The 26,874-nt window shown below is 45.6% G+C and overlaps 1 protein-coding gene across 1 annotated transcript; it reads right to left on the minus strand.

Moving 5' to 3' along the window:
* Window positions 1-26,874, minus strand: LOC121562471 (histone-lysine N-methyltransferase NSD3-like). The gene is made up of 25 exons (XM_045226960.1): window positions 26,532-26,874; window positions 23,850-24,222; window positions 23,111-23,570; window positions 22,714-22,873; window positions 19,805-19,959; window positions 14,755-15,396; window positions 14,498-14,642; window positions 14,216-14,316; window positions 14,026-14,071; window positions 13,768-13,898; window positions 13,562-13,687; window positions 13,294-13,420; window positions 12,197-12,400; window positions 11,884-12,063; window positions 10,890-11,036; window positions 7,585-7,741; window positions 7,058-7,260; window positions 6,764-6,876; window positions 6,288-6,434; window positions 6,050-6,172; window positions 5,606-5,722; window positions 5,242-5,383; window positions 5,009-5,115; window positions 4,561-4,765; window positions 1-4,474 (listed from the first exon to the last, which is right to left on the minus strand). Exons 2-25 carry the CDS (start codon window positions 24,176-24,178, stop codon window positions 4,200-4,202), a joined length of 4,542 nt encoding a protein of 1,513 aa, XP_045082895.1. The 5' UTR covers window positions 24,179-24,222; window positions 26,532-26,874; the 3' UTR covers window positions 1-4,199.

The raw sequence follows: 26,874 nt of genomic DNA on the forward strand, positions 1-26,874 counted from the left end.
TTCCACTGAGACACAGTACAGCTTTATTTAAGTCAAACTTCAGGCATGTCTGAACTCCTCGGCTCCAACTCAACCTCTCAACCTCCTTTAGAATGAAAAGACAGAATCAATCGTTTGAAATAAAAAGACAGTCATGTACAAAAAGAGTGTCATCCTCACAGTCACACACATTTAGAAGCAACATTTTACAGGCAATAGCACGCCACAGTAACATGATCCTATGCAAGTTCAATGCAATCTATGTACAAGTCTAAACATTATGCAATATAACACCGGCTGCTGAACAGCAAAAATAATATGGTAACTTTTTGTTCATCCAATTTTTCATTGAAGCAACATTCAGAGATAGGTACGACCAGAGCCATATATTTAGGAGATGGGACACTGAGGTTTCTGCATTATGATGCATTTTACATGACACAACAACATTCTATGGCAGCCATAAACAATGCTATGTAACTGAATGTCTCGAATTAGAACAATATTAAACATTTTAAAAGTTGGCTGAACTCTCTAAAATATATGGCTCTGGGTAGGACCACAGCAGAATCACCAGAGCAGTTTCACTACATGACTGTGGTGAAATGAGTTCCTCTGAAATCATTGTTCCTCCTAATGTCTGGGAGAGCATGTCAATCACATGTAATGACAGAAATAACAACTAGTATTGCACAAAATAAACAATAACTGAAAGGTGTAGAACAGAAACATATGACTCAGAGAGGGCCACTTTCAAAGTGTGTTGGAAGATAATATTTGATGCTAAATGGCATATTATTATTATTATAACTTAGTCTTCGTAACCCTACTGTTTCACATCCCTTTCAGTGAGAACCAACTGTCTTTCCTAAAGTATGGCCACTATATGATAATGTATAAACATGGGTCAAATCTATAATGTCGTTGGCAAACAGAATGACAACCTGCAACACACACTCAGACTATGCTGCATTGTACAGGCTGAAGGTTGTGTTCAAGTTCAACTGGCATAAAGTGAGTAAGTTCAAAAGGAGGTGCAAAAAATAAAGGCTATTTGGTTTGGCCTTGATAATCTCTGTGTGATACCAAATGGATAAAAAGATAATACAATGACATAAAAGAGAATTAACATGTGGTTGTTTTTAACATAATAAAGTAGCTTCAAAAATACATACAAAATATATCCCCAACAGATAAAAGAACAGATTCAGAACAGATTTGCGCTTCTTTCAGAATGGAAGGGTGCTTCAATAGTCTTAGGTGAAAATTATACAGTTCTACACAAATTGCTCGTGTGTGTTGGGGTGAGCGTACAATGGTCTGGTTTACATGTTTACTTAGTGATGGTTAGAGACTAGTGACTCCTGTACAGGATCTGAGATTTGGCTCAGAATGAATAGGCCTAATATCTATTATCTACCTTGTCAAATCAGTTATCAGCAACATACTCATGAAGTTCGTGAACACATTGCTCTGTAGTACAAAACATGAACAAATAAAAAAAGAAAGAATGTAAAGAAATAAATATATTTCAAGTTTTTAAAATGTGTTAAAAATATGAAAAAGTGCATTGATGCACCCCATACTGCGCTGTGTGGACCAGTACTGAAATGATCTAAATCTAACACCTATCTGAAAAAAACTATAATTTGGCAGGTTTGGGAGCAGTGTCTATCAAAGTGTTAGTTTACTCTAAAATCTAATTTGATAGACATTTTCATACTGAGTCCATATTCCATTCCGTAGAGTTTACCCTGGTTTATGCATTAGGAGAAATCAGCAGGCTTCAATCCAAAATGAATAGAAGATATTGGCACAATCTAATTATATTTTGTTAAGACAGATGCTGAATGTGGACAACTTGACACTAAACAACAGAGGTATAGAAACGTTTGACAAACTTTTTGGGTGAGCTATCATTTTACGGGCATAATTATATTCAGTCGGTAACGTACCAGAGAAGAGAAAGCACAGGCTCAGACAAGATTAGCAGACTAATCTTGTAGTTTCATCATGATAATGCCAGTTTAGGCTGAATGAAGTGCTCGGTTACTTCACATCACAATTTTCACTTGCTTTTAACTGCTTCAACATCAGTAAAGTGAGTCACAACACAGCCAGCCTGGCATATGAGCAGCTGTTATCAAACATAGTGGAATCATTACACTAATAGAAAACATATTAAATGTGTAAGACAACTACATACAGAATCATCAATTGTAAAGCTCCCTATTCATTTATAGTATATGTTACTTAAAACTTTGGGAGGGAGCGATTTTCCAATAGGTTTTTTTGATACATAAATCAACTAGTATAAAAAGGGTGTGATATAATTGTAAAAATCTGTCATACGAGGATGAGAGATTCAAAACACTGTACATAATACATGTATGTTTGTAGAAAATGATCTTTGCATTGTACTGAAGTTAACTTAATGTTGATATAAAATCAATTTGTGGAGATGCACACAGTTATACAAAAAGTGAAAATAAATACCTCCCAAGGTAAAACACTCGTATGTACTTAATACCTTGAATTAAGATGAGGGCGTTAGTCTTCCTACTATCGCAAAGAACAGAAAGTTTGGTCGGCAGTAACTTGTGTCAGAGAACGTTTTCAATCTCACAAAGATATTTGGATCATGTCGTTGGACCTATAGCAGAAGTTACAATACAGTTTAAAATTCCAACATTACTACAGAAAAGAGGTATCCATTTCAAGCATGTACAATGTCATATGTTCTACTATATACATGTATGTTATGACCTACCTAAGGTATGTAGCAATAAATGGTGAAAGTGCTTTAAAAAGGTTTAGCAGAACAATTTAAAACAAAACATTTGAGCGCACAGTACAGTACACACACACCATCACTTACATTACTGCACACAGGACCAATGAACAGCCACCTATCTGTCAGGTCAATGTATTGGAAATGAGAGTCCCTCTCGGCTGGCTGCAGTACTGTGTACAAACAGACTGGGACCATATCTGTATAATACTCATCTAGTGAAGTGTAGCAATAACTCCTAAGAGGAAATAATCACCAAACGTATTCTGCTCAACCTCTCAATTTTAATGAAATGCAACCTCCTCTCCAAAACTGCCTTTCTATGTCTGTTTCCATGGATATACAGTGAAGGGGGCTGTGGATAACACTGATGCCTCCCCTCTTCTTCGGTGGTTTACAATAGGAGCCAATTATGTACACAATGGAGAGTGAGACTGGGGAACGGAACTTACATGTAATGATGATGTGATGTCATACCATTACACTATATGCCATTATAATTCACCTTATTAGAAGGACTATATTCACAAGGAGATCTGCGCATTGCTAAACACCTAAACAAACAAACAATAATACACCACTCACCGAGATTAAGTGAGAGAATCTGTCTGTAAACATTAACAAACATATACATATATATATATATATATATATATATTTATATTCATCTATACTCATAAGTATATAAAAAAACAGGTATAAGGAATGTCGGAATGTAGTGTGTAGTCCTGAAAATTGCACAAATCTGTTTTTCTTCTCATTGTGAAAGGAGAGCTAGATAGGGATAATAGATCATGTTTGGAGTGATGAGGGTGGCAGAGGAGTGTTGGGCCTGGCTCTGCTGGCTCATCAACACAGCAAAGCTTTCTAGGGGAGTGAAGCGGCACCTGGACCCTGGCAACAGGCCCCTAGCAACCCCAGCTCACAGGAAGTAAACAAAGAGAAAAGCAGCATGGTGGAGAGAGGTTTACACCCCCTCTCCTTCCCCCTCACTGAGTTCTTCAAAGTGCTGATTAACCAAGAACATAAGAACACTAACTGAGTTTCCACGCCTGTAGAAATGACAGAATCATGAAGTTTTGAAACAGAAACACTGGGTGTTTGGGATGATGTCAGAGAGAAAGGCAGGGCTTGGGGCACACCTCTCCATCTCCACTTGACCTCTCCTCCACTCCCCCTGCCCTTAGACACAGAGGAGCTCTGTTCCGCTCTCTGATATAGGACAACTCTCACCGCTCACACCAATACTGTCTGTCTGTGTGTCTGTCAGTCTGTCCAGCCCATGGGATTCTCAGGTGTAACTGGTGGCTGCAGTTCTGGTCTCTCTCACCTGAGGGCACTCTAATCACACCCTATTCCGTAAAGGTATAGTGCTCAATTTCTAGTGCACTATATAGGGAATAGGGTGCTATTTGAGACAGCTTCACTCTCAGTCCTGCTGGCTGGGCTCCTCCTCAGGATCCTCTGGCTCCTCTTTGACACTGACCGTGCCAGGGGGGTGTGTGTGAGTGTGTGCAGGGTTGGTGTTGGAGCTCAGGGGGCTGTGGGGGTCGTGGTTGGAGCAGCAGGGGCGGCCCTCCAGGGTAGAGGGGGTGAGAGTCCCTCCCTCATGTTCCCGGCAGAAGGAGCGAGGGCAGAAGTCACAGAGGGACGAGGCTAGGACACCACACACACTGCAATCATGCCACGGGCACTCCCAACGGCCTAAACACACACAGAGAAAAGGTTACTACTGACTTATAGACACACACACACACAAACACACACACACACACACAGACAGTGCGTACCGTATGGAGGTTTGGTGAGGTTGAGACACAGCAGGTGGTAAGCTTTAGGGCAGTCCTTCTTGTCACACATGACCAGCTCCCCTCCCTCTCCACAGCAGAAGCAGATGTACTCATGTGTGTGCTTCCCCTCCGGTCGCAGCTTACGCTTCTTGGGCTTCAGTTTAGCGTTCCTCGCCTTCTCCTCCTTCTCCATCACCACTGCACTCTGACGGACAGACAGAAAAACAACGTCGTTAAACAATCTGCTCAGAGGTCACATTCTGACAATTTACCTTGTTAAAGCTGAGAGAGAGAGGAGTTATCAGCCCTGTTAGGCCAGCTTCTATAGCACTAGACAACATGGCAGACAAACCATGGAGAGAAGTGATCTGCTAAGGTGAGACATCAGTAACATGTTACTTGATTCCTACATGATGCTGTCATAATGAGAATGTGGGCGTGTCTGTACCATAGGCCGCACCCCCAGGAAGCCAGAGCAGTTCTCAGCTCCACAGTGACACGACGACCTTCTGTTCCCAACAAGGTCCAGGTTATAGTTAAACGTCAGCTCAGTGCCTGCAGAACATGCACACACACAGACGATTATAGTTAAATGTCAGCTCATTGTCTGCAGGAGAGAGGAGATCGATCAGAGAGATCAATCAACAAAGATACAGAACGTGTGTGTGCTGCTCTCCTCACCAGCCTCTATGTCACACAGGGTGAAGAGGCCTATGCGTATGTCTCCGTTGACGGTCCATTTCTGTGTCTCACAGTTGGGGCTGCAGCTGTGGTTAATGAAGCGAGAGGAGTTCCCTTTGGGCCCTGCGTCTATCACCCGGTCCTGAACACACACACACACACACACAGGCAGTTAGACATATACACATTTGCACGCACGCAGTTAGACCCCCCCACACACAGCCAAGAGACGCACACTACTGCATAGAGAGAGAGACAAATAGCTTAACAGATTCATACACATACTATGTATTACTGGTCATGAGGTGGAGGTGTCAATTAAAGACATTTCAGACTGTTGGGACACAGCCTATAATGTCATTACCTTGGTGAGGGTGAGCATGTAGAAGTCGGTCACATGGTTCTCATGAGCGCGTTTGATTCGCTGCTGGCACTCCTCTGAATCTATCACCTCTCCCACATACTCTGTCACAAAATCTCCCTGCGGAAGAGACACAGAGCACATACGACACACAATACACATCATTACTTACAACAAAGCATACCTGTGGTGTTATTAACAATCACCTCTGATCTACAAACAACACAGGCTCGGTTCCATTTTGGTCTTTAGCCCCGTTCCCTAAGCCCTCAGCCAGTTCACTGATCTGAAAGGTTTGGATAGGTACAAATAATATGACAGGCTAGGTGGAGCCCTCACAATGTTGCTAATCCCAATCAATTTCAGAGAACACCTAAAGGGTTAGGGGCTAGGGATAGAAATAGAACCAGGCCCCAGACTACGTCCACCCCAGCGGCCCTCACTCACCTTCCTGAGGGCCTGGTTGGTCTTGAGGCCCCAGCCGCAACCCTCTGTCTTGATGACCTCTGTCTCAGAGTACAGACGCTTCGAGAAGCATTGGTTCTCACAGCTATCACCTGCCGGACACACCTAGGACAGGAGAACAGGGCTGAATCGGGCTGCACACGCAAACAGATGCACACACGCGGGCGCACAAACACACACACACACACACACACACACACACACACACACACACACCAACCTGTGGGTGACACTCGTACTGCAGCATGCGGTTGAGACATTGGGAGTCCAGGCTGCAGGGGTGTCGGTCTGTGGGCTTACAGTTGCATCGTAGGATTTCCGACAGGTCGGCTATGTGCACCTGCACCTTCCCCACCGGCTTGTTGGACTGAGAGAGACATGACAACAATGAGATATAAAAGAGGTCTCATTCAGCTAAGAGAGCTCAAGTCTTGCTTTGTTTATATGGCAGAAGATTTGTAGGGCAGGGTATGTGTTTGTAGGGTAGGGGTGTCTCACAGGAGGTTGGTGGCACCTTAATTGGGGAGGACGAGCTCGTGGTAATGGCCGGAGCGGAATCAGTGGAATGGTATCAAATACATCAAACAAACACATGGTTTGATGCCATTCCATTTGCTCCGTTCCAGCCATTATTATGAGCCGTCCTCCCCTCAGCAACCTCCACTGGGGTGTATATATTATGACTGGATGTATTACCTTCATGAACTTGTATGGTGGGGGTTTGCGTGAGTTGCGTTCCTGCTCCAGGGCCTCCCTGCTCTCCCTCTGAGCCTTGAGCTCCTGGAACCTGCGAGCAGCCTCCTCCAGAGCTGACACACACACGGAAGGGATGGAATTAGACTGTGCCTGTCTCACACACTCAGGGCCAAGGCACTATAATTTCACTCAAGAACGAATAGTCCATTTCATAGTTTCCCTTCACGATTCCCAATCTATTGTAGCACAGGGCACAGAGTACAGAGTAGAGTACAGAGCCCAAGGTGGCCTCACCTTTCTTGAAGGTCTTGTTGATGTTGATTTGGCCCGTGACAGGGGTCTTATCGTTCTCCACGTAGGGGAACACACGGCCCTGGTTGATCCAGTAGTAGTCATGGGAACCAAAGAAGAAGACGGGAAATTCTCCGATGTCGTGACGGAGCGTCTGGATGTTGGGGGGCACCAGGCGAGGGTTACAGATCTCCGCTGGCCACCACCTGATGGTGACAGACAGGGGATAACATGAAACATCAGGAAAGAAAGAACGCTACCAGTCCATAAGATACAGCTAGCTATAAGTGTTGTCTTTTTCCTAGACAGACGGGTTGCCTCCCACAATGTACCAATGCTCCAGCTTACACGTCTGTAGAAGTTCCGGCGTCAGTTGGGACAGAGAGGACAAGTCAGAAATGGGAACATTTGGTGTTTATCCATTACATTTTTGGGAGCATATCTTCATAATTTTTTTCATTACGTTTACTATACCATTAGTCAGCACCTCTCCAACATCTTTTGGGTGTGCGTCAACTCATGCTGCTAACCTGTAGTTTCCCAGTTTGACCCAGACGATCTGTTTGTAGTGGGGTTTCTTTCCTGTCCTACACTCCCTGCAGGACCACGCCCCCTCTGGCATCTCCATCTCCAAACACTCTGGGTGGAATGATGCCGGGCACAACGCACAGCACAGCAGCTTCTCTCCTGCAGGGGTGTGTGTGTGTGTGTAGAGAGAAAAGAGCAGCACAGGGTTAGAGAACGTACTTCCACACCTGGACACTAGGGGCCACCACACTCTAAGCCTCAACCTTAGGCATGCCAATCATTCAACCACTTCACTTTACACTGTGAGCAATGCTTTGCCCAAGTAAGTAATATAGTCTTCCAGAGAGCTAGGTGGAGCCATTGTGACATTGCAGCCGCTCGTTTCGTGTATATGAGAAGTGGCTAAGGATAGATATCTCTTTTGGACCGGACAATCATTAGGGCGTGAAGTGAGTCTTTCCCAAACGATTCACAATGTTGGAATAATTTGTAACTCCCACAAGATAATAACATTTGCTTTATGTACACTACCAGTAAAAAGTTTGGACACACCTACTCATACAAGGGTTTTTCTTTATTTTTACTATTTTCTACATTGAAGAATAATAGTGGAGACATCAAAACTATGAAATAACACATATGGAATCATGTAGTAACCAAAAAAGTGTTAAACAAATCAAAATATATTTTATATTTGAGATTCTTCAAATAGCCACCCTTTGCCTTTGCACACTCTTGGCATTCTCTCAACCAGCTTCATGAGGTAGTCACCTGGAATGCATTTCATTTAACAGGTGTTCCTTCTTAAAAGTTAATTTGTGTAATTTCTTTCCTTCTTAATGCATTTGAGCCAATCAGTTGTGTTGTGACAAGGTATACAGAAGATAGCCCTATTTGGTAAAAGACCAAGTCCATATTATGGCAAGAACAGCTCAAATAAGCAAAGAGAAACGACAGTCCATCATTACTTTAAGACATGAAGGTCAGTCAATACGGAACATTTCAAGAACTTTGAACGTTTCTTCAAGCGCAGTCGCAAAAACCATCAAGCGCTATGATGAAACTGGCTCTCATGAGGACCACCATAGGAATGAAAGACCCAGAGTTACCTCTGCTGCAGAGGACAAGTTCATTAGAGTTACCAGCCTCAGAAATTGCAGCCCAAATAAATGCTTCACAGAGTTCAAGTAACAGACACATCTCAACATCAATTGTTCAGAGGGGACTGTGTAAATCAGGCATTCATGGTCGAATTGCTGCAAAGAAACCACTACTTAAGGACACCAATAAGAATGAAAGAGTCCAAATTTGAGATTTTTGGTTCCAACCGCTGTGTCTTTGTGAGACGCGGTGTGGGTGAACAGATGATCTCTGCATGTTTATTTCCCGACGTAAAGCATGGAGGAGGGGGTGTTATGGTGTGGGGGTGCTTTTCTGGTGACAATGTCTGTGATTTATTTAGAATTCAAGGCACACTTAACCAGCATGGCTACCACAGCATTCTGTAGCGATACGCCATCCCATCTGGTTTGGGCTTAGTGGGAATATAATTTGTTTTTCAACAGGACAATGACCCAACACACCTCCAGGCTGTGTAAGTGCTATTTTACCAAGAAGGAGAGTGATGGAGTGCTGCATCAGATGACCTGGCCTCCACAATCCCCTGACCTCATCCCAATTGAGATGGTTTGGGATGAGTCGGACCGCAGAGTGAAGGAAAAGCAGCCAACAAGTGCTCAGCATATGTGGGAACTCCTTTAAGACTGTTGGAAAAGCCTTCCAGGTAAAGCTGGTTGAGAGAATGCCAAGAGTTTGCAAAGATGTCATCAAGGCAAAGGATGGATATTTGAAGAATCTCAAATATAACACTTTTTTGTTTACTACATGATTCCACATGTTATTTCATAGTTTTGATGTCTTCACTATTATTCTACAATGTAAAAAATAGTAAAAATAAAACCCTTCAAGAAAAACCCTTGAATGAGTAGGTGTGTCCAAACTTTTGACTGGTAGTGTATATGAAAACTATGCTGTTGTGGACAACATTTTGATAAGAGAGAGTAGTCTTGACATTGCTGAGGTCCTCTGCTTTTACCTCAGCAGTCAGTCACTGATGGTGTAATGGAATGTCTGACAGGCAGGTTTAGAGTACAAGGCCCATTGTACAATTACAACACATGCCATAGCACCAATGATAATAATACATCTGTAAATAAACCATAAATCACAAAAAAACCATTACCAAAACAACAGAAACGGCACAAAGCTGCCATGCACTCCTGCTTGTAAAGGGGGACGTTCCACTTCCCTGCACCACTGTACTCCACATAGTCTTGGATGGAATCTAATTTAAACAGCATGTGGTTGTGAATGTGTTTTAAATGTAAAATGGGTAATATCGTTGATGAGTAGAAATCACATGATGTCAACTAAAGGAAGCATTTTATTCAAACATTGAATTATTCATCGAATTGATGTGCATGTGAGGAATATTATAACTGCTATGAGCTATAACCTATCACAAATCAATATTCTTGGAATAATTAACTCCTTAACAAAGCAAAACCTCAAAACGAGACAGCAAACATCCAAGACAGATCGCAGTAAAGTGAGAGCAGCAGATAAATGAGGGACAATTATTTTCATTCAAAAACAGAACTTAGCAGTCATCAAAATAACAGCATTAGAATCAGTCTTTCAAATGAAGACAGGCTCAAAGTGCTAAAGCAGAGAAGTTGTGTTCCTCCAGCAGCAACAAGCCCTCAGACAGACAGGGCGTAAAATAACCATGTGTGACTCCAGCAGCAACAAGCCCTCAGACAGACAGGGCGTAAAATAACCGTGTGTGACTTCAGCAGCAAGAAGCCCCCTGCAGGGCATTCAATAACCCAGTGAGACAGGTCATCACTCTTTTCATCTTCCTTTCCCAATGTTGATGATGAAATCGGATTATGTTATATTACAGTGTGCTATGGTCCTCTTGTACAAATTCTCTTTTGTGTTTGTGTAAAGTGTCCCATTCCACCATTTCACAGAGATGAACTTTGCTCATTATTAAACTTCTGTAACACTTTGTTAACGTGGTTCCTGGTTGAACCTGTGCATGTCAAGGTCCCTGACAGGTTATTTTAGGCCCTGCTGTAGCATTAATAGAAGCAGATTGTCTGTTCACACGTTAGAGGCAGAACCAAGCAATAAAGAGGAACAAATCAAATGTGGGAAGTCTAGACACATTCAAACACACATACTAACATACATACACACGCACCAGTAGGAAAAGGGAGAGAGAGTAAAACAGTTCTGTTACCTTTCCCAATATTCTTTTTGGTAGCTGTCCAAGAAGAGGGAATCATAGGTAATTTCAACTCAGCACGATTTGACTCAGTCAGAAGGTAGTGGGACTTATAGGCATATGAACTTAATATGATGTCAGTAAGGTCCTGCACTAACAGTCCTACACAAGACACACAGGAAGAGATGGGGTGAGCCGCAATCAGACTACAGTACCCATGATTCCACAGGAGAGAAAGAACACATACGCTGTTAGAACACATAAACGAGAGAGAAAAACTGAGTAAAAAGTCAAATGAAAGAGTCGTCCCAACAGAATACTGTAGATATACAGTGCACTTCGCTTTTTACGAAATTGAGAATCAACTGCTTTTAGTAACCATGGGGACAAATGTCACAAATACATTCACAAACAGGCAAATGCATAATAAGTGAAGGCTCAATGGCATTTTTTCCAAACACAGACAGAGCTCAGTGAACCAGTAGTCTCATCCTTCTCCTGCTGCTGCTGCTATGATATCTGAGCTCAGCTAAGCCTCTGTGGTCTCAGCAAGAGCATCACACAGCAATTATCTCTATGGGGATAAATAAAGTGTAATGGAGTTGAATGTTTAGAGAAGACTGGATTAGAGGGGATCAGAGTCAGAAAGAGAGAGAGGGGGTCACAATTGGCAAGCCATGGTCACAGGAACCAACATGAATGGAAGCTCTGGCTAACCCTGAGAGGAACAGAAGGAGTTGGTTAAGTTGTAGCTATGGCTCTATTCACTCAAACACTTGCCTCAGGGGCCAGACAAAGCAACCTCCCTCTCCCCTGCTGTCCTCCAGAGCCAAGCACTGCGAAGCCACGGGGCTGAATCTGGAAGCTTCCCTTAAGGAGACAGTGGGTCAGGGGCCTTAGTCAATAGTAGTGGACTATATAGCGAATAGGGTGCCATTTGGGACACAGAAAGGGTGAGTGAGTCAGGGTGGGTCCCTACAGGAGGTCTAAAGTGGGAGATAGATCTTACCTCGGGCACAGAGGAAGCACCAGGTCACGTTGACGGGTGAGGAGAGGAGGCCATTCCTCTTGGTGATGCCATGGCTGCTGCAGATCATGATGTGGTGGGTGAGGACCACACTGCCCGCTGCCACGCAGCTGTCCCCTGTGTGGTACGCCACCGGGCAGCGCAGACAACGCATCATACGTCCTGGGGAGGGGGGAGGAAGGGAGGGAGAGAGAGGAGAGAGACTTTAACACCTACAGTATTTGAGGGAGCATTTTAAAAGCCTAAAGTGGCTTCCCTTCCTCTCCTTCATCTAGACTAGTGTTCTGCCCCCTACCTTTGGCAGCTTGGTGAAGGTCTCTCTCCAGGCAGCAGGTAGAGCAGGTATGCTGGGGGCAGCGGAACCCCCCGCCCGTACCACCCCCCACAGTGCCAGGGAGTTTGTGCACGCAGTCGTCATGGTAATACTGCCCGCATCCAACCACCGAGCAGCGTAACACCTCCCCTCCCCCCGCCTTACAGCTGAAACACGAGTGAGAGCCTAGAGAGAAGGAGGGAGGGGGCAGAGAGAGAGAGGGAGGGAGGGGGCAGAGAGAGAGAAGGAGGGAGGGGGCAGAGAGAGAGAGGGAGGGAGGGGGCAGAGAGAGAGAAGGAGGGAGGGGGCAGAGAGAGAGAAGGAGGGAGGGGGCAGAGAGAGAGAAGGAGGGAGGGGGCAGAGAGAGAGAGGGAGGGAGGGGGCAGAGAGAGAGAGGGAGGGAGGGGGCAGAGAGAGAGAGGGAGGGAGGGGGCAGAGAGAGAGAAGGAGGGAGGGGGCAGAGAGAGAGAAGGAGGGAGGGGGCAGAGAGAGAGAAGGAGGGAGGGGGGCAGAGAGAGAGAGGGAGGGAGGGGGGCAGAGAGAGAGAAGGAGGGAGGGGGCAGAGAGAGAGAGGGAGGGAGGGGGCAGAGAGAGAGAGGGAGGGAGGGGGCAGAGAGAGAGAAGGAGGGAGGGGGCAGAGAGAGAGAAGGAGGGAGGGGGCAGAGAGAGAGGGAGGGAGGGGGCAGAGAGAGAGGGAGGGAGTGTGTGTCAGAGACAAAGGGGTGAGATAGAGGTGAGTGCCAGTCGACTTTTCATTCCTCCATCAGAGAAATCTCTCAATGTCTGCATTAGGCTGCTGGGTTGAAATCACACAGAGATATTTGTCTGTAAGGTCATTTGCATAATCAGGGCTTGAGTAGTATTTTCTCTGTTCACACTCATAGCTTCATTAGCATTCACAAAGTAGAAGGATGTGTCTTTGAATAACTTGAATAATTCTTTCAGCCATTTCAGCCAAAATGATACTGTAAAGATCAAAGGAACCATCAAAGAGAACTTGTCTAATGGTTGTGCAGGTCAAGTAATGATTAGGATGTAAATGCATAGTGTATGCGTTGTGACATCGTGCCATGTCTCACCGTTTCTACATTCCAGACAGGTAAATTTGCCTTCAGGTAGGGAGGTGAGGCCCAGGCACTCCAGATGGAACAGCCGACAGCAGTCCCCCTCACACGACACCAGACCCTCTCCATACACCTCACAGATCTACACACAGAGGAAGAGTTATCACCAATGGGGTATAAAACCATTTTTTTGTATCAGCTATTTAAAAAGACACAGAGATCAGAGAGAGAAAAGTAGGAAAAAAGACAGAAGATAGGACAAGGGGATGGGAAAGGAGCCTACCTGGCAGACAGTGTCTCTCTTGGCTGTGCTGCTTCCTAGTCTGGACAGACTAGAGTCCACTGACTGGCTGTCTGACGCGTCGGCATCTACTGCTGCTGGGCTGTCCAAACTCTTCCCAAACAGACTCTACATAGGAGAGAGAATGAGTGAGTGAGTGAGTGAGTGAGTGTGTGTGTGTGTGTGTGTGTTTGTGTGTGTCTGTTTACCTGGGGGTCGTTGAAGCCTCTAGAGTCAGAGTCGGATGTGTCTCTGTATTGAGAGGAGGCCATCTCTACGTCTGTGGAGGCTCTGCTGCGTTTCTTCAGAGGCTTACAGGCATCTGAGATCTCACTGGCTCCTACACACCACACCACACGTTAACACACACCTCCACAACACTGCTTCCCCCAACACCTTAAACAAAGCCAGTATGCTTAGAGCAGGATGGGAAAGAGAGAGTCATAGGACAGAGCTGGAGTGTCTACCTTTCTGTGAGCCTGTTCTCAGAGTGGTCTCAGGAGCCATCTCAGCCTGCAGGGAGACAGAGAAAGCGAGAGAGGGATGTTTCAGATCTTTATGTTGTATTGTAATCCTCCACTAGAGAACAGAGTGAAAGAACAACATGCTACACTACAGAGGGGAACAGAACAGTAGGTGGTAGTAGCAGGTTTGTACCTGTTCCTTTTTGGTTTTCTTCTTGGGAATGGCCTCACAGCCTTTCTCTGACTCTGATCTACTCCTCACTGACCTGCGCTGCTGCTTACGCTCCTGAGAACCTACAGGAAGGAGACACCTGGTTAAACACCTGGTTAAAAAGGTCTGATCTGTGGGGAACATATTCACACCAACACAATATTTACATATTCCAACAGCCATCACCAGAGGACCCAGAAAACGTCCAAACACACGTGCATACACACACACACACACAAACACTTCTGTAGAAGTGTTTTGTACCTGGTGGGGTGGTGTGCTGAGACCCAGGAGAGGAGGTGTGCTGTGCTGCTTCCTGGTCACTTCCCCTCTCCTCCTTCTCCTTTCTCTCCTCTCCCCCATCACCCTCTTCCTCTGGACTGGGTTCTGGTTTAACTCCACAGCCCTGCTGGAGAAAAAAAACCTCCACTTAGAAATAAATGCTTCAATTCAGTTTAGAGCAACAACAACATTTATCACCATTGTCAACTAGGATATCTAGACAAATCGAGAGCACCCACCTCAGGTGAAAAATATCCCAGGTCGGCCTGCCGGCCCTCTCCCTCCTCCCTCTCCACCTCCACCTCTCTCTCCACCTCTCTCTCTCTCTGTGGTGAGGGCAGGGCCTTCCTCTGCAGCAGAGGGCACATTTGGTCACATTTGGTGATCTTTACATTCAGTTTCTTCATGGTGATGGAGAGAGGCAGCAGCTTCCTGGCAGCGGCTGTCTTCCAGGCCCGTACCGGGGCAGGGGACTCCTGGGTTCCCCCTGCTTCAGACAGGGTCTTCCGGGCTGGGGGGCTGGGCTGTACAGGGTCCCCGCTCTGGTCCTTTTCTCCCTCCGAGGTTTGGGGGTCGGCTGGGATGTCTGCATTAGGAACACTACACTGCCTACGAGGCTGTCTTCTGGCTGGCTCCACCCGGTCCGGTGATGTCACTGCTCCTTCTTCTTTCTTACTGGTTGAGCTGGAGGAGCTTTGGGTGCGGTTGGCGGCCCTGGCAGGGGTCTTCTTGGTGGGCGGGGGGGCGTTGGGGTCGGGGTCGACGTAGATGAAGGTATAGTTGTCGATGCGTTCCTGCTGCGTCATCAGGAAGGCGTCCTCTGCATGGCCGACGCCCACCTCCCACTGAGCACGCTCTCTCTGAGGGAAGGGCTTCATCAGCTGACACACACACACACATACAATTTACATTACATTTTAATCATTTGGAAGACACTCTTATCCAGTCAGTGCATTCAACTAAGTTTTGTAGGAAAAAACAACCATATATCACAGTTATTGCAAGTAGACTCTTCTTCGAAATACACTACAAGACCAAAAGTATATGGACACCTTCTCGTCGAACATCTCATTCCAAAATCATGGGCATTAATATGGAGTTGGTCCCCCCTTTTCTGCTATAACAGCCTGCACTCTTCTGAAGGCGTTCCACTAGATGTTGGAACATTGCTGCGGGGACTTGCTTCCATTCAGTCACAAGAGCATTAGTGAGGTTGGGCACTGATGTTGGGCGATTAGGCCTGGCTCGCAGTCAGGGTTTCCAATTCATACCAAAGGTGTTCGATGGAGTTGAGGACAGGGGTCAATGCAGGCCAGTCAAGCTCTTCCACACCGATCTCGACAAACCATTTCTGTATGGACCTCGCTTTGTGCACGGGGCATTGTCATGCTGAAACAGGAAAGGGCCTTCCCCAAACTGTTGCCACAAAGTTGGAAGCACAGAATCGTCTAGAATGTAATTGTGTGCTGTAGCGTATAAGATTTCCCTTCACTGGAACTAAGGGGCCTAGCCCGAAACATGAAAAACAGCCCCAGAACATTATTTGTTCTCCACCAAACTTAACAGTTGGCACGATGCATTCGGGAAGGTAGCGTTCTCCTGGCATCCGCCAAACCCAGGTCGTCCGTTGGACTGCCAGACGGTGAAGCGTGATTCATCACTCCTGAGAAAGCGTTTCTACTGCTTCAGAGTTCAATGGTGGCGAGCTTTTCACCACTCCAGCTGACGCTTGACATTGCGCATGGTGATCTTAGGCTTGGTTGCAGCTGCTCAGCTATGGAAACCCATTTCATGAAGCTCCCGACGAACAGTTATTGTGTTGACGTTTCTTCCAGAGGCAGTTTGGAACTCGGTAGTGAGTGTTGCAACCGAGGACAGACCATTTTTACGCGCTTCAGCACTCGGCGGTCCCGTTCTGTGAGCTTGTGTGGCCTACCACTTCGCGGCTGAGCCGTTGATGCTTCTAGATGTTTCCACTTCACAATAACAGCACCTACAGTTGACCAGGGCAGCTCTAGCAGAGCAGAAATTTGACAAACTGACTTGTTGGAAAGGTGACATCCTATGACGGTGCCACATTGAAAGTCACTCAGCTCTTCAGTAAGGTCATTCTACTGCCAATGTTTGTCTATGGAGATTTACATTTACAGTGCATTCGGAAGGTATTCAGACCCCTTCACTTTTTCCACATTTTGTTACATTACAGCCTTATTCAAAAATGTATTAAATAGTTTTTTTCCCTCATCAATCTACACACAATACCCCATAATGTCAAAGCAAAAACAGGTTTTTAGACATTTCTGCAAATGTATTAAAAATTAAAAACTGAAGTATTCAGACCCTTCACTCAGTACGTTGTTGAAGCACCTTTGGCAGCGGTTACAGCCTCAAGTCTTCTTGGGTATGACGCTACAAGCTTGGCACACCTGTATTTTGGGAGTTTCTCCCATTCTTATCTGCAGATCCTCTCAAGCTCTGTCAGGTTGGATGGGGAGTGTCGCTGCCCAGCTATTTTCAGGTCTATCCAGAGATGTTCGATCGGGTTCAAGTCCGGGCTCTGGCTGGCCCACTCAAGGACATTCAGAGACTTGTCCCGAAGCCACTCCTGCGTTGTCTTGGCTGTGTGTTTAGGGTCATTGTCCTGTTGGAAGGTGAACCTTCGCCCCAGTCTGAGGTCCTGAGCGCTCTGGAGCAGGTTTTCATCAAGGATCTCTCTGTACTTTGCTCCATTCATCTTTCCCTCGATCCTGACTAGTCTCCCAGTCCCTGCCGCTGAAAACATCCCCACAGCATGATGCTGCCACCACCATGCTTCAACATAGGGATGGTGCCAGGTTTCCTCCAGACGTGATGCTTGGCATTCAGGCCAAAGAGTTCAATCTTGGTTTCATCAGACCAGAGAATCTTGTTTCTCATGGTCTGAGTCCTTTAGGTGCCTTTTGGCAAACTCCAAGCGGGCTGTCATGTGCCTTTTACTGAGGAGTGGCTTCTGTCTGACCACTCTACCATAAAGGCCTGATTGGTGGAGTGCTGCAGAGATGGTTGTCCTTCTAGAAGGTTCTTCCATCTGCACAGAGGAACTCTGGATCTCTGTCAGAGTGACCATCGGGTTCTTGGTCACCTCCCTGACCAAGGCCCTTCTCCCCCGATTGCTCAGTTTTGCCAGGCGGACAGGTCTAGGAAGAGTCTTGGTGATTCCAAACTTCTTCTGTTTAAGAATGACGGAGGCCACTGTGTTCTAGGGGACCGTCAGTGCTGCAGAATTGTTTTGGTACCCTTCCCCAGATCTGTACCTCAACACAATCCTGTCTCGGAGCTCTACGGACAATTCCATCCACCTCATGGCTTGGTTTTTGCTCTGACATGCACTGTCAACTGTGGGACCTTATATAGACAGGTGTGTGCCTTTCCAAATCATGTCCAATCAATTGAATTTACCACAGGTGGACTCCAATCAAGTTGTACAAACATCTCAAGGATGATCAATGGAAACAGGATGTACATGAGCTCAATTTCGAGCCTCATAGCAAAGGGTCTGAATACTTATGTAAATAAGGTACTTCTGTTGTTTTTTATACATTTACAAACATTTCTAAAAACCTGTTTTCGCTTCATCATTATGGGGTATTTTGTGAAGATTGATGAGGAAAAACATTTATTCAACCCATGTTAAAATAAGACCGTAACGTAACAAAATGTGGAAAAAGTCAAGGATCTGAATACTTTCTGAATGTACTGTATATTGGCACACTCCACTTAACAAGACCATGGCCAAATAAGATGTCTTGTCACCTGCTTTGTAAAAATTTTTATTGCCGGACACAAAATACTGTAAAAACACCAGCAAATCAGCTCCAAGTGATTTTAATTTTGGAAATCTGTTCCAAAGTATTCCCACGCATAGAGATATACAGTTGAAGTCGGAAGTTTACATACACTTAGGTTGGAGTCATTCAAACTCGTTTTTCAAACACTCCACAAATTTCTTGTTAACAAACTATAGTTTTGGCAAGTCGGATAGGACATCTACTTTGTGCATGACACAAGTAATCTTTCCAACAATTGTTTACAGACAGATTATTTCACTTATAATTCACTGTATCACAATTCCAGTGGGTCAGAAGTTTACATACACTAAGTTGACTGTGCCTTTAAACAGCTTGGAAAATTCCAGAAAATGATGTCATGGCTTTAGAAGCTTCTGATAGGCTAATTGACATCATGTTAGTCAATTGGAGGTGCACCTGTGGATGTATTTCATGGCCTACCTTCAAACTCAGTGCCTCTTTGCTTGACATCATGGGAAAATCAAAAGAAATTAGCCAAGACCTCATAAAAATCATTGTAGACCTCCACAAGTCTGGTTCATCCTTGGGAGCAATTTCCAAACGCCTGAAGGTACCACACTCATCTGTACAAACAATAGTACGCAAGTATAACACCATGGGACCACGCAGCCGTCATACCGCTCAGGAAGGAGACGCGTTCTGTCTCCTAGAGACGAACGTACTTTGGTGCTAAAAGTGCAAATAAATCCCAGAACAACAGCAAAGGACCTTGTGAAGATGCCGGAGGAAACAGGTACAAAATTCACCCAACTTATTGTGGGAAGCTTGTGGAAGGCTACCCGAAATGTTTGACCCAAGTTAAACAATTTAAAGGCAATGCTACCAAATACTAATTGAGTGTATGTAAACTTCTGACCCACTGGGAATGTGATTAAATAAATAAAAGCTTAAATAAATAATTCTCTCTACTATTATTCTGACATTTCACATTCTTAAAATAAAGTGATGATCCTAACTGACCTAAAACAGGGAATTTTTACAAGGATTAAATGTCAGGAATTGTGAAAAACTGAGTTTAAATGTATTTGGCTAAGGTATATGTAATCTTCCGACTTCAACTGTATGTGATCTTGTACAAATGCAAGCAAGGTTTGAAATTATTATGTTTTATCCGCTCAAGAAAAGATTGGCCCATGGCTGAATCTAGTTGATGATCCCTGACGTAGAGGCACCTTCTCAAGGTGCCTCTACGTCATGATTCCAATGGTAGAGTTGAACCGCTAGGAGCAAAAAGAGCTAGATTTACTACTAAAATACCAAAATATCACTTTTGCAACTAACTGTCAAAATGAAGACCAGATTTGACGTGTTTAATTATAACTAAGTCTAAAACATCTGGTTTTCGAATATATATTTTTTCTTCATGAAAGTTACTCTTTAAACCAGTGTCCAGAGTGTGAGGAGGGTATACTTGTCAGGCCATGCAGTGCTGTGTCTCTACCTTGTGTCTCTCTGCTGTCTTGGTGGTCTTGCGTAGAGTCTCAGCCTGCAGCTCATCAAACTGGTGTTCTCCCTGGTACATGACCACTCTCTTCTCATGGACCCAGGCCCGCTCTGCCACGCTGCCAAAGAACTGCACATGGTACTCTCTGTGACCTGGAGGGCCAGGAGGGACACAGGTAGAGAGCAGTTAGAGGCTTTTAAATTGAATGGCGCCGGAGGAGATGGCTGACGTTTTACGGGCTCCTAACCAATTGTGCTATTGTGTGTGTTTTTTCGCATTATTTGTAAATGATTTTGAACATAATGTTTCTGCCACCGTCTCTTATGACCGAAAAGAGCTTCTGGATAGCAGGACCGTGATTACACACCTCGTAATGGACGAATATTATTTATTTAATGAGACGGACGCGAAGGATTTTCTTCAGACACCCGACAAGGCCCAAATCCCTGTCATTCGCATGAGAAAGAGACTGAGATATCGGGGATGTAGGTCGGGGTGCCTTGTAAGGATCTGACGGCGAGTGGGTAATCTGCCTCAACCATCAGTCCTATTAGCCAACGTACAATCATTGGATAACAAAATAGACAAACTACAATCACGGATATCCTACCAACGGGACATTAAAAACGGTAATATCTTATGTTTCACCGAGTCGTGGCTGAACGACGACATGGATAACATACAGATGGCGGGATATACGCTGCATCGGCAAGATAGAACAGCTGCCTCCGGTAAGACAAGGAGTGGCGGTCTGTGTATATTTGAAACAACAGCTGGTGCAGCTGGTGCACGAAATCTAATATTAAGGAAGTCTCTAGGTTTTGCTCGCCTGAGGTAGAGTATCTCATGATAAGCTGTAGACCACACTATTTACCAAGAGAGTTTTAATCTATATTATTCGTAGCTGTTTATTTACCAGCACAAACCGATGCTGGCACTAAGACCACACTCAATGAGCTGTATAAGGCCATAAGCAAACAGAAAAAAGCTCATCCAGAGGCGGCACTCCTAGTGGCTGGGGACTTTGACGTAGGGAAACTTAAATCCGTTTTACATAATTTCTACCAGCATGTTAAATGTGCAACATCCGCACTGAGCTAAAGGGTAGAGCTGCCGCTTTCAAGGAGCGGGACTCTAACCCAGACGCTTATAAGAAATCCCGCTATGCCCTCCGACGAACCATCAAACAGGCAAAGCGTCAATACAGGACTAAGATTGAATCGTACTACACTGGCTCCGACGCTCGTCGGATGTGGCAGGGCTTGCAAACTATTACAGACTACAAAGGGAAGCACAGCCGCGAGCTGCCCAGTGACACGAGCCTACCAGACGAGCTAAATTACTTCTATGCTCAATTCGAGGCAAGCGACACTGAAGCATGCATGAGAGCATCAGCTGTTCCGGATGACTGTGTGATCACACACTCCGTAGTCGATGTGAGTAAGACCATTAAACAGGTCAACATTCACAAGGCCACAGGGCCAGACGGATTACCAGGACGTGTACTCCGAGCATGGGCTGACCAAGCTGACATTTTCAACCTGTCCCTGACTGAGTCTGTAATACCAACATGTTTCAAGTAGACCACCATAGTCCCTGTGCCCAAGAACACTAAGGTAACCTGCCTAAATGACTACCGACCCGTAGCACTCACGTCTGTAGCCATGAAGTGCTTTGAAAGGCTGGTCATGGCTCATATCAACAACATTATCCCAGAAACCCTAGACCCACTTAAATTTGCATACCACCCCAACAGATCCACAGATTATGCAATCTCCATTGCGCTCCACACTGCCCTTTCCCACCTGGACAAAAGGAACACCTACGTGAGAATGCAATTCATTGACTACAGCTCAGTGTTCAACACCATAGTGCCCTCAAAGCTCATCACTAAGCTAAGGACCCTGGGACTAAACACCTCCCTCTGCAACTGGATCCTGGACTTCCTGACGGGTGGTAAGGGTAGGTAACAACACATCTGCCACGCTGATCCTCAACACGGGGGCCCCTCGGGTGCGTGCTCAGTCCCCTCCTGTACTCCCTGTTCCCCCATGACTGCATGACCAGGCATGACTCCAACACCATCATTAAGTTTGCCGACGACACAATAGTGGTAGGCCTGATCATCGACAACGATGAGACAGCCTATAGGGAGGAGGTCAGAGACCTGGCCGTGTGGTGCCAGGATAACAACCTCTCCTTCAACATGATCAAGACAAAGGAGATGATTGTGGACTACAGGAAAAAGTGGACCGAGCACGCCCCCATTCTCATCGACGGGGCTGTAGTGGAGCAGTTTGAGAGCTTCAATTTCCTTGGTGTCTATATCACCAACAAACTATCATGGTCCAAACACACTAAGACAGTTGTGAAGAGGGCACGACAAAGCCTATTCCCCCTCAAGATTTGGCATGGGTCCTCAGATCCTCAAAAAGTTATACAGCTGCACCATCGAGAGCATCCTGACTGGTTGCATCACTGTCTGGTATGGCAACTGCTCGGCCTCCGACCGCAAGGCACTACAGAGGGTAGTGCGTACGGCCCAGTACATCACTGGGGCCAAGCTTCCTGCCATCCAGGACCTCTATACCAGGCGGTGTCAGAGGAAGGCCCTAAAAATTGTCAAAGACTCCAGCCACCCTAGTCATAGACTGTAGTCATAGACTGCATCAAGTCTAGGTCCAGAAGGCTTCTTAACAGCTTCTACCCCCAGGCCATAAGACTCCTGAACAGCTAATCAAATGACTACCCGGACTATTTGCATTGCATTCGGCGCATGTGACAAATAACATTTGATTTGATTTGAAACAGTTATGTCTATAAGTGCTGAGTAATAAAAAATAAATAATGTATACACATTGTATGCTCCATGACATGCTCCATGACAGCAGTGTGTGTGTGTTTACCTCGGGTGTTGATGCGTGTGTGGACGTTCATCTGGGGGTCACAGGAGACCATGCAGGGCCACCAGGGGTAGGTACCCACTTTGGCCCACACCAGGTCCCCCACCTCGTGGTTCTTACAGCAACCTGTACCTGTTATCACTGTAGGGTACTGCTTCTGGACCTACAGTACAGGAGGGAGAGAAAACACACACACTCAATTAACGTCAGGGAGTCATGCCCTACCCCCAAGACACTTTCTGTAGATTTAAAAGAATCAGATGGGTGTAAGCAATCGTACACTAATCCCTTACTTTCAGATGTCTGAAACTATTGAAACAGTTACTCTTCGAGTACTGAATAGTGACTTAATCGCACTGGATGACCTCAACCAACAGAGAAGGTGCAAACCAACACTTGCCTTAGGTGCCTTGGGCTCCGCTTTGATGGGAGTCTTCTGTGGCTTCTCAGTCTGCCCCACAGGCAGCTCCCGTGGCTGGGTCTGGGCCTGGGCCTGGGTGTAGGTCTGGAGCTGTGGCTGGGTCTGGATGTCCCTGGCCTGCCCTATAGTTTCCCTCTGTGGCTGCTCCTGGTCTTGCTCCTGCCCTTCTTCTTGCTCCTGCAGCCTGGCTGTATTTTTCCTCTTCTCCTTCTTCCTCTCATGTCTGCTGTGGGTCTGGGAGTCCTCGCTGGCCTGGGACTCCTGCAGCAGGTCTCCACACAGCGCAGACTCAAACAGCTCTCTCCCGTTCTGGTACGTCTTTATGATCTTTAGTTTGATCTCTGGAGAGCTGGTCTTCTTCAGGATCCCGCTGGAGGAAGCAGGGGGGGTGTGAGGTGGGTGTGAGGAGGAGGTGCTGTCCAACAGGGAGGGGGGAGGACTGGTGGAGGGCAGGAGTAATGGGGGAGGAGGGGGGAGCACGTGGGACATGAGGTGAGGTGGTGGGGGGAGGTGGTGTTGGGAGGGCAGGGGCAGAGGGCTGTGAGGGTGAGGGTAGGGGTGTGTGTGAGGTTGAGGGTGGTAGTGATGAGGATGGTGGTAATGAGGGTGATGGAGGTGGAGGTGGGGGTGTGGGTGGTGTGAAGGTAGAGGAGGAGACAGAGGGGAGCAGGGTCTCTCTTGGAGGACAGGGGCCCTCAGGACCGTTCCCTCCCCAGGCATGAGGCAGTGCTCTCCGTAGCCCCGGATGGCCCCGTAGCCATTGGCCGAGCCGTTGGGAAACTGGGGGTACATGGAGAACTTGGCCTGGGGCTCGTACAGCCCCAGCCCAGGAGGGTAACCGTTGGAGACTGGGGGCATGTCCTCGGAGGCCGAGGGCGGGTAGGAGAACTCTGCTTCCAGGGCAGTGTCGTAGGAGGGGCCTCCGCCCTCATCGCTACCGGTGTCGTAGGCGCCCTCCTGACGGATGTTGGCTGAGTCAATGAGCTGAGGGGGTTGCTGAATTGTATTTCCCATGATCCCTTGCATGAAAGAAAAGGAGAAATCCATTGTTGTGCTCCTGCATCCTTAACTGTCCTTTTCTCTGGCTGGACCTGGAAGAGGACAGACACATAGGAGAGGGCTTGATATATTGATATGGGTTGATATGATGTTGGAGAGGATGTGACTGAAAGAACAATCAGATCTACAACTGTGCATCTATCTTTTTTAATCAAAGGTAAGAAATGTTTATCAATCATCACAGTAAGATAAACAAAGTGACTTACATTATAAAGCGACAACAGAACTGTCTATATATCTAATCCTACTGGAAAGGAAAGGCACAGACTGTTCTGGGGCGGCAGGTAGCTTAGTGGTTAAGAGCGTAGTGCCAGTAACCGAAAGGTTGCTGGTTCTAATCCCCGAGCCGACTAGGTGAAAAATCTGTCGATGTGCCCTTGAGCAAGGCACTTAACCCTAATTGCTCCTGTAAGTCGCTCTGGATAAGAGCGTCTGCTAAATGTCTAAAATGTAGATGTTCTGAGGAGAACTAGTGCGATATTCTCTTGATGCATCAAATAATAAAACTGATCTCAATTCTTTCATGCTTGAAATCTCTTTTCCATAATAAGACCAAAGAGCTCCCTGCACAGTGTGCACTGAATTTACTAAAATATGTCTGCTGAATGCTTCGCTTTCCCCCATCATTTTAAAAGCTGGCCATCTCTCATTAATGTTAATGTTATAAAGTTGTTATTAGTGTCCTAATCCTAAACACTATTAGTGTCCTGATACTCAACTGGTAAATGTTCACATACAGATAGATGACCAAAATGATCCAAATGTAGATCAAGATCCTCCCGCTATGAGATAAAAATGCCTTAATATAAACACGACATGAGCCATACAAGCCTACAAAATCTTTCAGAACCCCTATGGAACTAGCATGTTTACCCCTCGGGGAGGCCGCAGTTTTGGGAAACACTGACTGAGTGAGCTAGGCTGCCATAGACATCTCAGGGGCAGCAGTAACTCTGTGTAATGTCTGTCTAATATGAGAGATCCCTGCCAGTAGTGGAGCCATCAGATCCAACATCTGAGTGCCAAAGAATCCAACTCATCATTCAAACAGCATAGGCACAATTAGCAGTTCTGAACGACTCATAATGATTGCACAGTAGTAGGCAATGTGTGGTTATTTAAGTTAACCGCTGTTGTAGTTACGGTAGTTTTTCTGACCTTCTGACCTGATCAGGAAAAACCCTCTTATGATTGTCTATACAGTCAGAGTGATAGCCTACAGTTTAGGGCACAGAGTTTTTCCTGGTCAGTTCAAGCAGTATAAATAGACTGTGTGGACCTAATAAATGCCTTTGTTTTTGCCTCTGCCAAAATATGGGAAATCATTCACTTAACTTCTAAAGAAGTCCTATTGTTTGATCTCAAACCATCATTAATAAATGCAATGTACTACTACTGTGTAGGCAGGCCCTACACATTTCACTCAGTCAAACGGCTCTAGATGTGAAAGAGTAGCCTAGATGGCCATGTCCCCATGACCTGGGTGAGACAGAAGTACAGGGATACTACAGTGATAATTACAGTAATAATACATTGATTCCGAATTGAACAGTTAAATAAAGTGGCATAACGTTGTTACATGCACAAAATAACCTTGAATCAAGGTGTCCTTTTTTGGTGTAGACTAAACCTTGATTTGATTGAGATTAAGCAGCCTTTATTGCCATTCACAAGGTGATATAAGGGGAAATGTATTCTCATTAATATGTATAACAGCTACTGCTGCTGGATGAGAATATAAAGTAATGTAGATCACGCAGTCCAGCTTTGCATACACGAGTTGATACACTGTAACACCAGGGTCATTTTATTGAAGAAAACGATGCGCACACAGACTGAAATATTGTTACATTGTACTGAGTGATTGAACTGCATCATTAGTAGCCGTGCTGTCCACTATTCTGCTGCGATGTTTTTATCTAGCTAGCGTAGTTAGCGCTCATGAACACTGGCAAATGAAATATCGTGTCAATATAAAAACACGTATTTAAAGCCGAGACGATGTTCTTGCATTCTGACACGTCCGCAATGTTTACACATGTATGTTTCCATTTCAATACGATGCGGAAGACTAGAAACAAGATGGCAAAGGAAGCTATACATTGTTGCCAATATGGCTGCCTTTGCCCCTTTAAATCAAATTGTCTATCGTGATAACACCTCCATCACTCGTTTGATGAAAATTTGGAAATATTAACCTAAATCTACACGGCGAAATCCTTTGCTAAATGCACCGTTAAGATAATGTCTGCAAGCTGTTTATCAATGAGAAATATATAGAGAACGGAGAACGAAAGATGCTGTGAGAGTCGCGAGATGTATTAAAATAAAATGTCAATACCTTCAGCGTGTCCCATTCTAAACACATACACCAGATATCTGCGCTTCCTTGTGCAATTTACAAAAAGTGATAAAATGAAAAATCTTGGGAAAATATTAGAGTGCAGGCCTCTCCGTTTCTAACGCAATTCATTAATAGGTGCAATTTACGGTCACTGCTCGGTCCCCATGTCTTGTCTATTTGCTGTAGAACCTAAGGCCTAGTATTTTGCGGAATCTTGGTGGGAATGATCTCGCCCCCTTATGTATTTTCATTTTACTGGCTCGCTCTTCCTTCAGCTGTAACAAAAGCACCCTGCTTTGGGCCTTGTCTGTCTCGCTCAGCGCCAAATCACAAGCTCCCG

This window comes from Coregonus clupeaformis, chromosome 18 (assembly GCF_020615455.1).
Source record: "Coregonus clupeaformis isolate EN_2021a chromosome 18, ASM2061545v1, whole genome shotgun sequence".
Taxonomy (NCBI): Eukaryota; Metazoa; Chordata; class Actinopteri; order Salmoniformes; family Salmonidae; genus Coregonus; species Coregonus clupeaformis.

Bases quoted from the DNA above. Each gene is read 5' to 3' on its own strand.
- LOC121562471 (XM_045226960.1), bottom strand. From the start codon at position 24,178: ATGGATTTCTCCTTTTCTTTCATGCAAGGGATCATGGGAAATACAATT. The intron at 11,037-11,883 runs GTAAGATCTATC...TGTCTTGTGTAG, and splicing joins GTGCTTCCTCTGTGCCCGAG to GACTGTTAGTGCAGGACCTT. The intron at 4,475-4,560 runs GTACGCACTGTC...GTGTGTGTTTAG, and splicing joins CCTCACCAAACCTCCATACG to GCCGTTGGGAGTGCCCGTGG.